A 12321-nucleotide genomic window follows, 5' to 3' on the forward strand; every position below is an offset into this window, starting at 1 on the left:
TTGAAAACAGAGCAGGTCTCTTGGAATGGCCCCCATGTAGGCACACGCTCATCCTCAGCTTCGTTACTAATTGTAAACATGTAGAAGGGCTGGGAGTATGCAGCCACGAGGTTCTGAATAATGGATTAAGGTCAGTACAAAAAGTGAGCCAGGAAGGTGCCTTTCTAAGGAGGCCTCAGAGATGAACTAAGATGCTCTCACAGCTCAAATGGATACCTGATTGGGACTAACGCAGTAAGAGCCATCCCAATCCTTGGTTTTCACTTTCTTTGTTCTTTATGAAGGTGCAGACCAGTTGTTTTTATTGATCTAGGTAGTCTAGGTCCATCCATCACCATGGTGCTCACAAACAGCTACTGTAGAGCTGATGTCACATTAAATAGGCCAAGCCACCCCTGGGCCTAGGTCATATTTGTGACTTGCTTATATCAGAGAGCACCTGGCTCCTACAATGACAACCAACTGGTACCTATGGAGAAGACAAGGTCTTCCTAAGAGATTCAACAACCTCCTGGGCAAAGCAAAAAGCTATCTCTCTGTGTCCTCCTGCCTTCTTTACTCCTACTATGGTTGAAAACCATTTCTCTGCATGGATGAATGGGTGTGCCAGTGTTAACTGAGCTTCTACTCCAAATCTAGCTTTCACACCCATTCCTTTAGTTAATCTCCACAACAATACTGACGGTGTTATCACCATAACCAGCGCACAGAGGAGGAAAACTGTGGCTTGCAAGAATTAAGTGATTTGTTCCCAGTTCCAAAGCTGAGGCTTTGAGAAGCACCTTCTATTTAAGTACTGGCCCACAGCTCTGAAGCATCCATCAGTGACATTGACATGAACATCCTTTCCTCAACTGCTCGTTCCTTGTTTCTTTTCTTGACTCCCCGTCCAAGCTTTAGGGGCATCCTGGCAAGCTCAGGCTCAGGGAGCTGAGTGCCACAGTTCTGGGAGACCCCCTCTATTGTGCAATGCCAGGGCCTCCCGGATGAGAAACTCTCAAAAAAAAAAATACCAGCCACTTTAAGAGGCAAAGACGAGGGTGTGGGATGGGGTGTCCTTTGACCTATGACCTTAGAGACAAAGGTCTTGTCCTTTGACATCACTATTGTTTCTTGGTAGGTCATCACAGTACTCAGACCATTTTATGATATATTAGGTAAGAATTTTCCAGCGTTTTCCAACTATGAACTGGGAGATAAATTATAGACATATAGGGTATGTATTCTAGGAACGAGACTTAGCCACGGAGCCCTGGTGGCACATTGGTTAACAACTTGGCTACTAACCAAAAGGTTGGCAGTTCGAATCCACCAGCCATTCTTTGGAAACTTTATGGGGCAGTTCTACTCTGTTCTATAGGATCACTATGAGTTAGAATCAACTCTACAGCAACGGGTTTAGGGTTTTATTTGTTTGGGTCTATATATCTCTGCCCAGCCTTCTGAGTTTGATCCGTCTTAGTCTGGCTCCTCAGAGCTATCTGTCTCTCTGTGTGTCATTAAAGAATGAAAAACTAAAGCCAAAAGGAAGTTATAATTTTCTACTATATGCCAATCATTGTGCCAGGCACTCAGGAAGTAGTATGTTAACACACGGTCTCTGCTTCAAAGAGCTGACAAGAAGGCACATAGAAAACATAAGAAAGTATTTGGGATAGTGTATGCTATGGACAAGGAGTACAGACTAAATGAAATCAGGATAGATGAAGCAGGGGGAGACAGCACCATCAGCCAGAGGAGTCATAGAAAACTCTAGGTAAGCTGAGCCATGAAATGTGTAGAGAAGCGATGGCGACAAAAGGTAAGCGATGAGCACTGTAGGTAAGAGGAGCCGGAGTGAGAGACTCTGTACCCATCCCGTTTACTGAGCACCTTTTCTCTGATTTCTTGGCTCTTGGCATGGAACTCTTTCCACCAAACAAGCATTCCCCCAAAAGATGTTACTCACAGCAATAAACCTGCAAGGTACATCTTGATAAAACAACTCTGTGGTCAAAGAGGGTTGAGAATTGCTACGTGCCACATCCCCCTCTGCAGATCTAACAATGCATGTTAGCATATTAAAGGCTCTAGAAGTCCTGCAGTAAAAAAAAAAAAAACCCTTTTAATGTGTTTGATCCAGAATTTCCCAAGTGTATTTGATCGCAGAATGCTCTTTTGTATGAGACTTCTTTCTACCCTGTGAAACAGATGTCAGAAACCATGGCCTTACACCAGGCCTCTTCAACTAGGCAAGCCTTCCCAAGTGGGACAGGTGGGCAGAAGGAGGTGTGGGAGAATGTTACAGAAACCCACCTGGGAGTGAACTCTGGCTAGATGAGGCAGCAGCAGAGACAAAGGAAAATAAACGAAGCCTCTGGTAGGAAGAGTTAACAAACCCTGGGGAAAGGGATTCAGTGGAACTAGTCTGCAATTCCAGCTAATCCTAAAAGCTAACCTTAGTGAAGACAATGTAAGGCAACAAACCAACAGCACACATTTGTGGCACTTAAAAATTTATGTAGGACAATGATAAAGAACAACAACGAATCTGTGAAGCATCTCATAACATGGATGAATCTGGAGGGCATTATGCTGAGTGGAATGTCAATCACAAAAGGACAAATATTGTATGGGACCACTACTGTAAAAATTCATAAAAAGGTTTACATACAAAAAGAAACAATCTTTGATGGTTATGATGGAGGGGAGGAGCAGGGATAGAAAAACACTTAATAGGCAACAGGTAAGTGATAACTTTGGTGAAGGGTAGGACAGTACACAACACTGGCGAACCCAGCACAACCTGTACAAGGCAAGGTCATGGTGGCTCCATAGACACATCTGAACTCCCTGAGGGACTGAATTGCTGGACCAAGGGCTGTGGGGACCACGGCCTCAGGGAATATCTAGCTCAGCTGGCATTAACATAGTTTATAAAGAAAATGTTCTACATTCTACTTTGGTGAGTAGCGTCTGAGTCTTAAAAGCCTGTGAGCAGCCATCTAGGGTATTCCACTGGTCTCACTCCTTCAGGAGCAAGGAAGAATGAAGGAAAGTAAAGACACAAGGGAAAGATTAGTCCAGAAGACTAACGGACCACAGCTACCACGGCCTCTACCAGACTGAGTTGAGTACAACTAGATGGTGCCTGGCTACCACCACTGACTGCTCTGACAGGGATCACAATAGAGGATCCTGGACAGAGCTGGAGAAAAATGTAGAACAAAATTCTAACTCAGAAAGAAAGACCAGACTTGCTGGCCTGATAGAGACTGGAGAGACCCTGAGAGTATAGCCCCCAGACACTCTTTCGGCTCAGTAATGAGGTCACTCCTGAGGTCCACCCTTCAGCCAAAGACTGAACAGGCCCATGGAACAAAACAAGACTAAAGGGGTGTACCAGCCCTGGGGCAGGGACTGGAAAAAAGGAAACAGGAAAGCTGGTAATAGGGAACACGGGGTTGATAACAGAGAGTGTCGACATGTTGTGGGGTTGTTAACCAAAGTCATAGAACAATGTGTGTACTAACTGATGAGAAACTAGTTTCTGTAAACCTTCATCTAAAGTTCAATTAAAAAAAAAAAAGTTTATGTAGGATAAATCCACCCAAAGAAAGTCTGAACAAGCAACTGATATTTTAGATCTGTATTGTTCAAAAACTCTTAACTTAAGGGAGGTTTTATGTGCCAGATTATAATCTATGTACTATTAAAAACAGACCTGTTCAGGATTATAATTCATAAAGATTCACCCACAGTTACACAGGGCTTGTGGTTTACAAGGCGCTTACAGAAGCCTGATCTCCTCTGATCCCTATCACAAAAACTGGAAGCTGGGAAGGTGAGATTGAAAAAATGGTTTCCCAAAGTGACAAAGCAAGGAGCAGGAACCCTATCTTTTAACTCTTCCTGCTCTTTCCACTCCAACCATGGGAATAATTCTAATTTTCTGGGGTAGTCCTAGTCTCAGATATCTAATTATTCCTGTAAACCATTAAAACATTCCAGAAATTATACTTGAAGGTCCACCTTTCCCTTCTGGAAGGGCCACAGAGAGCCTTTCTTGGTTTGAATTCCTTTTGGTGAACACAGGCAACTTCACAGGTCACAAGATTTTCAGAAAACTTCCAATGATTATGTGGAAATTTTATACATGGCAACAATATGCTCAGTAGTTTTGCCCATCCAGATCAAAGCACATCAATGACTAATCAAGAAAAGTTCTTCTGGAGTGAAGGAGACCTTCTTAAGGGAATTCGGCATGAAGACACTATCACAAAAACTGCACATATGTAATATGATGAACTCAACAGCTTCACTCACTAACGGATTGAAACAGATGAGTCATCTAAAATGGCAGACACTAACAACAAATCGTTTACTTTTAGCTTTGAAATCTATTTCTCTACTTAAACATGGCTCAGTCTGAAGTCTGGAGGAAATCATTCCTCCCAAAATAAAAAAGCCATGTTTGGAAGGCCAAGTTTCTGTGTTCTTCCCCTGCACCAATCCTTCCTGGCCCAGCACTCGTAACATACGAGCACAGAGCTCCTCTCTGCTGCAGAGCATCAGCCCCAGCAAATTGTCTGCATCTAAAGTTTGCAGATTTTAAGGGAACTGCTGACATAGGAGCTATTATGCACGTGCCAGAAAGAGTATGGGAAACAGAGGGTCTCACACCAGTGTCCCAGTGGTTCTCAACCAAAGGACATGTGGCAATGTCTGGGGACATTTTTGGTTGTCACAACACGGAGGGTGCCCTCGGCATCTAATGGGTGGAGGCTAGGGATGCTGCTAAACGTCTCACAATACAAATAACAGTCCCATAGCAAAGAATTATCTGGCCCAGAACGTTAACAGTGCCGAGGTTGAGAAACCTTTCATTGAGTAAAAAACACAGGGTAAAAATGAACATCAGTATGTCAATAAACTTGGACATGATAATTACAAAAAGTGACCGGAGGATAGGTTCTATGGATTCTGACACAGTGAGATAATCTGGATGCCCCAGCTGATGACCATATTATTATGCCTGTTAAGCTTAAATATCAACAGCTAGCTTTCAAATATGCTCACGAATGTTGATAAGGAGGAACATACTGGATTAAAGCCCAAATGACAGCCCACCATCCTGACAAATATATTATTTTGTCACTTGAGGGCACAGTGAGGTGGGACTGCTATGATGATCTTTTTTTTTTTTTTTTTAATGGAAACAGCAAATATTTAAACTGTAAAAATAAAAAGTACGGTGGAGGAACTAAATCAGTTGTATAAGCTGAGGACCAGCTCAGAAACTGGATGGACTTCACACGTCCAGGGCTTTGTAATCGCCTCTGATATAACATCAGTACAAAGAGGGGCACTCCCAGGCAGCTACCAGGAGGTCTCTGTCCTGATAAGAGATACCATGATGTTCCTGGCAAGCCTGCACTTGCTCAGGGAGATTTGTCACAAGCTTTACCCACACCAACAGAATTTAAAATAATCATAAAACACTGCATTCCAAGAGACCTAGGCATATCTGAGAAAGTGGGCTGTGAAATAAGATACAAACACACTCTCCAAGCAAGATGCAAGGAGAACCACTTTTACTATCATTTACCATCGTTGTTGTTAGTTGCCATTGAGTCAATCTGACACATGGCAACCTCATGCGTATTAGAGTAGAACTGTGCTCCATAAAGTTTTCAGTGGCTGAGTTTTTGGAAGCAGATAGACAAGCCTTTCTTCTGAGGCACCTCTGGGTGGGTTCAAACCACCAATCTCTGGCTAGTAGTTGAGTGCTTAACCATCTGCGCCACTCAGGGATTTCATTTATCCTTAGGTTTTAGAAATCCCAGAAGACACCACAGGTTGCAGAAAAATAAAACAACTAACAACTCAAGGGAGAAATATCTTTATGCAACAGAGAAAGGAAATAGAGGTAATATGTCCCAGGAAACCCTGGTGGAGTAGTGGTTAAGAGCTAAGGCTGCTAACCAAAAGGTCAGCAGTTTGAATCCACCAGATGCTCCTTGGAAACTCTACGGGACAGTTCTACACTGTCCTATAGGGTCACTATGGTATGAGTTGGAATCGATTCAATGACAATGGGTTTGGTTTTTTTTTTTTTTTTGGTTTTAATATGTTCCAAAGAAACAAGCATTTTAAAAATGCCAGATGCTGCTAACTTTATACTAAAAAATTCTGAAAACCAAATTGGAAGGGCATGCCACAGACCTGAAGGTTGTTATGCTTTTACATGTTCTACTGCAGAATTAATATGAAGTTTTAGAGGTAGGAGGGAAAAAAAAAAAACTAACCTTAAGGTTATCAAAGGTTTTGACAGTCTGTGCCAAGTCACTGACACTCCCTGGTGATGCTGTCCCCTGTAACCTAGGGCCTGAAGACCCCTGGGAGCCGCCAATGACCTTGAGGCCAGAAAGCAAGGCCTCTGAACAGCTGCAATGAGACTCCTTCGCTCTCTGACCCGATATCAGGTATGTCTTCAGACCTATGGACAAAAGTTACAATCAGCACAGATGGAAACCACTGTCGAGTTCGAAGCAGCGTGATCTCGTTATGGAGGAAGTGCTCCTGAAACACTGAGGGCAAAGTGAGAATGTAAGTATGTCACAGTTCACTACCGACTTCTGTGATCTTTCCAGAGATGTGGCCTCAGGAAAACATCTGCCTTCATGACACACCATTTACTTACATTATGTTTTCTTTGAATAGTGACTGCACATTGTACCTTTAGGAGCAGAAAGAGGCATTATTAAGAGGTTCCTCATGAAAGGGTCATGTGGCCTCTTTGTGAAGGCAGCAAAGCAGATTTACAGTTGATGCTCTAAAGGTCTTGGGTTTGTTTCGATCTGTGCATACCAGTCACTGACGTTTATAATGACCAGACCTTAAAGCAGTGACCATCTTACTTCAGGGACTGCAAAGCTACCATGAAAAGTAGACTCACAGGGGTATGAAAACCTCCCTTGATTTAAATGTATCAGGTATCTATTGTCTGTTCAACCCGAACATTCGGCTTTAGTGAAGCTGTCATCTACCTGTGTTTGATTATCTCATGAAGTCCCCACTTTAAAAAAAAAAAAAAAAGTTGGTCAGATGACAATTAACCTGCATCATTACAATTCTCATTACAGGCTGAAGTAAGACATTAGTACACACTATACCATTAAGCAGCTTTAAAAGGCATGTCCCTGGCTCCAGATATTCCAAAGAACTATCTTGCTGGAGAAATAATAAACCCATTGCCATCAAGTTGATTCTGACTCACAGCAACCCTACAGGACAGGGTAGAATTGTCTTGTAGGGTTTCTGAGGCTGTAATCTTTACGGAAGCAGACTGCCACATCTTTCTCCCACTAAGTGGCTGGTGGGTTCAAACCACCAACCTTTCGGTTAGCAGCCACCAGGGCTCCTTCCAAAAAAATACACATCACAGTTTATGACTGGGTGAACCCCAGTCTTAACTAATTAAATGGGTAAACTTGGAATGAAAATTTGAAGTGGAATATGACATATGAATAAAAGTACTTTTATACTAATTTCATACACAACACTGAGCCGATTTTGTTATTTCACCCTGGGAGAGAAAAAAACGCCTACTTCTGACCTGTTTTGGGGTCTCTGAGCTGTGAGGGCCTATTCTGGCTTTCTCAAAGAAGGGCATAGGAAGGCCTGTTCCCTGGGGATTAGGAGCTCAGTCCATGGTCTTCGTGAGTCCTGAGTGTTGCTGGTATGTCTGTGGGGCAGGGAGGTGGTGAGGGGCCAGGGAGAGCGAAGCAGAAGGCTCAGGGTCATGTGCTAGTATTGCAGAGGCCACCTCCGGTCCCACCTCCTGGCAGAGGAGGGGCAGTTTTCTGACTGAAGGGTGAGGACTTGTACTGGAGAGAGCACTGTCCATTTGTCTTCGGCTGCCTCTGACCACAGGGCAACGATACCTGACTGAGGCTGCTGCCCCCTGGTTAAGGACAGCCCTGGGAGCAGGAGGGCTGAGGCCTCTCAGTCTATCAAAGCCAGGACAGGTCCTTCATCACAGCAACTATTCATCCAGTCCCTGTGCAGCTCTGTAACTGCGAGAGGTAAAGTGGCCTTTCCTGGAGAAAAGGTTTAGCACAGAGAGCTGAGAGTCCCCAGGCCTAAGAGTATGACCTAAGACCACATTCATAACCTGTTCTTTTTAAAAATGCCGAGTCCATTGCCTGAAAGGAGAGGCCTATCTAACCTTCCCAGCAGAACAGGCCACAGAAACCTGTCTCCATAGTCACCAGTTTGAGTTACTCCTGGATGCACACATCCCAGAGGTGAGTTGCTACTGTTGTGACTTACCGAGTCACTGTTCCTGAGTCACTGATGAAGCACCGACTAATTACTAGGCACTGTGCTAGGTGCTGAGGGAACAAGAGTACACACGTCAGCCGTAGTCCCACCTGCATGGAGCCGTCACCTGAAACAGGACTGCCACAACCAACAGGAGATCACATCTTGGGGCGCTAAGCCCCATGACGAGGAGAAGTGGGGTATGCTGGGAGGCCAGGGAGAGGGCACCTCACAAAGACTGGGGGTGAGGAAAGGCCTCTTGGAGGAAGGGAGATGAAAAGAGGTCAGCCAGGTGAAAGCAAGAAGGGCCGAGGCTGGAACAAGTGTTACTAGAACAGTCCATGAAGACCTTCCAAAAAGGAGGCCTTTGGAAGCATATGTGAGCAATGGGAATGAGTGTAGAGTGGCTGGATCAGAGAACATGTGTGGGAGTGTGGCCAGCACAGAGAATGTGTACGGGAGTGTGGCTGGAGAAGAGCTGCAGACTATGGTGCAGGGCACCTCGTGAGCCTTCTCAAGTGGGTGCTGTCAAGTCAATTCTGACTCATAGTAACCCTGCAGGACAGAGTATGCCCGGTAGGGTTTCCAAGTCTGTGATCTTTACGGGAGCAGATTGCCAGGCCTTTCTCCTGCACACCCGCTGGTGGGTTCAAACAGCCTACTTTCTGGTTAGCAGCCGAGCGCTTTAACCACTGTGCCACCAGTGCTACTTCTCATATGTTAGCCAGGCTCATCTCCTCATCACATGCAGCCATGGACAAATTCCTCCATCAGACAGGCACACATCAGGGAGTGCCTCCTCCCCACTTCTACAGCCTTTACAAATTAAGCTGATAGAAGACGTAGATGTTGGGCAGCTCATTCGTTGGCCAGATGATGGACTTCAAAAGGTGGGGATCATGACTGATGTGTTCACTCATCTCCCCTCACCCCCCGCCCCAGCTCCTACTAAAAAAACCCCTAGAGGGTGGCAAACTGTAGGTGCTTAATAAATGTCTGATAAATGAACAGCAACTCAGTAATTCAAAACAAACTTTTGCTTTAGAATGAGATCTCCTCAGTCACCAACTGGGAGACAGTGTAATGGGCACAGCTTGGCGATGGTAAGAGTTAGGGGATGCAGAAGTCAGGTGTACCACCTGGCAGCATTTCGTTCCGTTGTGCATGCAGTCACCATGAGTCAGGGGCCAACTCGACAGCAGCTAACAACAACAGCCCCCTAAAATGTGCTGAGTGACACTGATAAGGTATGCTTCTATTACAGGCAGTCGTGTGTGATGGTTAAGGAGATGGAGCCCTTGAAGGCAGATTCAACACAGAGACACTCAATCTTTCTGCATCCCAGTTTCCTCATCTGTACAGTGAGGACGGGAATAGTACTTACTTCACAGGGTTGATGTGAAGATAAAATAACTAACATGCACAAGGCCTTTACAATAGTGTCTGGCATCTAGTAAGCACTCAACGACATTAGTTATTATTACTGACTTGGACTTTTCACCTGCTTATCACTGGAAGTCTCCTTCTTATTCCTTCTATGCACAAAAGCATTTTGGAGTTTGACATCAATAATTAGCCCAAATCTGTGTCTAACTTGAGTTTTTCTTTATGGAACCCCTAACTAAATTCAGGTGGCGCTTAGCTGACCAATATGAAATATCAGCTCTGAGAAACAAATCAGGGCTGAGTTGCTGAACTCGAGCCTAGCAAAAGCCTTAAGTCAAGAGAATTTATAAGAGATAAGGATTTAATAAGTGACCACACACATGGACACTGGGGTTCAAGTTCATTAGAATAGCTCTTTTGGAACAGAAGGCCAAAAGAAGGCAGCTAAATGTTTTAAGTGTAGGTAAACTGGAAAATAATTAATAAAATTTCTTGTAATTTTTCCTGGTAATTGATTTTAAACCTGACCAACATTTATGCCTTTTATGAGTTTAATTTTAGAAAGGCTACAGGAATGGGAAAAAACATAGTTCCTCATGTGTGCACATCTAATAGTGGAATTTGTCTGTAGCTGTGTATCATCCATTTGGGGCGGGGGGAGGACAAAAACTGTGCCTTGCACACAGCTCGTGCTGACTTTTGGTGAGCTGGGTGTAATTTGAAAGAGTACCTAAGTCCATTTTGGAAAAGAAAGACTCTTCTGGCCTACTTTAAGCATGGTCTTTTTCTGTAGGACTCTTGCTTAGGAGTGAGATATCCTCAACCACCAAGAATCAAGAACCTGACTGCCAGAGTTTCATTTTACTTGGATCCACAATCAACACCCATGGAAGCAGCAGTCAAGAAATCAAATGACGCATTGCATTGGGCAAATCTGCTGCAAAAGACATCTTTAAAGTGTTCAAAAGCAAAGATGTCACTTTACGGACTAAGGTGCACCTGATCCAAGCCAAAGTATTTTCAATCACTTCATATGCATGTGAAAGCTGGACAATGAATAAGGAAGACTGAAGAACTGATGCCTTAAAATTATGGTGTTGCAAGGAATGTTGAATATATCACAGAGTGCCAGAAAAATATGTCTTGGAAGAAGTACAGCCAGGATGGCCCTTAGAAGCAAGGCTGGCGAGATTTCGTCTCAATGTACCTTGGACGGGTTATCAGGTGGGATCAGTCCCTGGAGACAAACATCATCCTTGGTAAAGGAGAGGGTCAGTGAAAAAGAGGAAGCCCCTCAATGACATGGATTGACACAGTGGCTGCAACAATGGGCTCAAACATAGCAACAATTGTGAGGATGGCTCAGGACTGGGCAGTGTTTGGTTCTGTTGTATACAGGGTGTCTATGAGTCAGAACTGACTCAATGTCACCTAACAACAACAATCTAGAACATTTCCACAATGTCTTTTATAAAACTGACATTTTCAAAGAAAAAAAAAAAGAACCTGACTGCCAACTAATCAGAAAGGGAACACTTGAGAAAGGAAAGAATGCTTTAACACAGGACCATGGGAGTTAACACCAAAACATAACAAACAGTAAAAGCTTACATCACTGGCAATTTAAAAAATAAACATAAGAGAAACAATTAGTTTGGGCTAGTTCACAAATATTCTAAAAACCTTTTTTTTTTTTTACTTTGTGCTGTTTTCTTCCTCCTAACCAGGTTTGAGATGGCCAAGTAGCATGAGAATTATTCACATAAAATGCAGTCAATCAACAAAAAATAAAGATTAAAAGCATTCTTGTTCTTAATCTACCAAGTAACCATTATACCAACACCCACTGCCGTCAAGTCAGTTCCAACTCATAATGACCCCATAGAGTTTCCAAGGCTGTAAATCTTTACAGAAGCAGGCTGCCACATCTCCTGCGGAGCTACTGGTGGTTTTGAACCGCCAACCTTTCAGTTAGCAGTCAATCACTTTACCCACTGCACCACCAGGGATCCTTTATAAAAGTATAGATATCATTATATTTCACAATTATCTTTTGCTTCTACTTAAGGAGAGCAAAAGCTTTCGTAAAAAAAATAAACACCTTGCTCATCATTAAAACACTGTGGACAGATCCTTGAGGCGGGGCCAAGATGGGAGAGTAGTCAGACGCTTCCAGTGATCCCTCTCAGAACAAAGACCCGAAAAAACAAGTGAAACAATTATATACATGATAAGCTAGGAGCCCTGAACATCAAGGCAAAGACAAAGCAGACTGAGTGGCAGGGGGAAGGAGAGATGGTTCAGAAGCGGCGAGGAGTTGCCGGACCAGACTCAGCAGGAACCCTCAGGCACAATCCCCTGGGGAAACTGCAGCAAGGCTGACAGTAGTATTCTGGACGCAGTTTCCTCGGGGAGAGACAGCAAGCCGCACAGCCTACTCATACCTCTGGAACCAGAGAAGAATGGCAATCTCGGCAAAAGCTAAGCCCTTGAGTTTGTTTTACCACTCCCCCAGCCCCTAAGCCGGCTTCAGCGGCTGCCGAATTCCCTGGGCCTGAGATAGGTCCTGCTGCGTGTCCTGAGCCATTTTCCTAGCCTTGGAGAAGGAATAAATTCACAATTGGGGGAAAA

At 44.0% G+C, this 12321-nt stretch overlaps 1 protein-coding gene across 1 annotated transcript in view; it reads right to left on the reverse strand.

Moving 5' to 3' along the window:
* The window catches only part of ADCY9 (adenylate cyclase 9), a 159735-nt gene that overhangs the window by 32840 nt on the left and 114574 nt on the right, over positions 1–12321 (reverse strand). Inside the window, exon 3 of the mRNA XM_049903812.1 lies at positions 6288–6478. Coding sequence (XP_049759769.1) covers positions 6288–6478 — 191 coding nt within the window. The remainder of the gene's footprint in view (positions 1–6287; positions 6479–12321) is intronic.

Source organism: Elephas maximus, chromosome 12 (genome assembly GCF_024166365.1).
Source record: "Elephas maximus indicus isolate mEleMax1 chromosome 12, mEleMax1 primary haplotype, whole genome shotgun sequence".
Classification (NCBI taxonomy): domain Eukaryota; kingdom Metazoa; phylum Chordata; class Mammalia; order Proboscidea; family Elephantidae; genus Elephas; species Elephas maximus.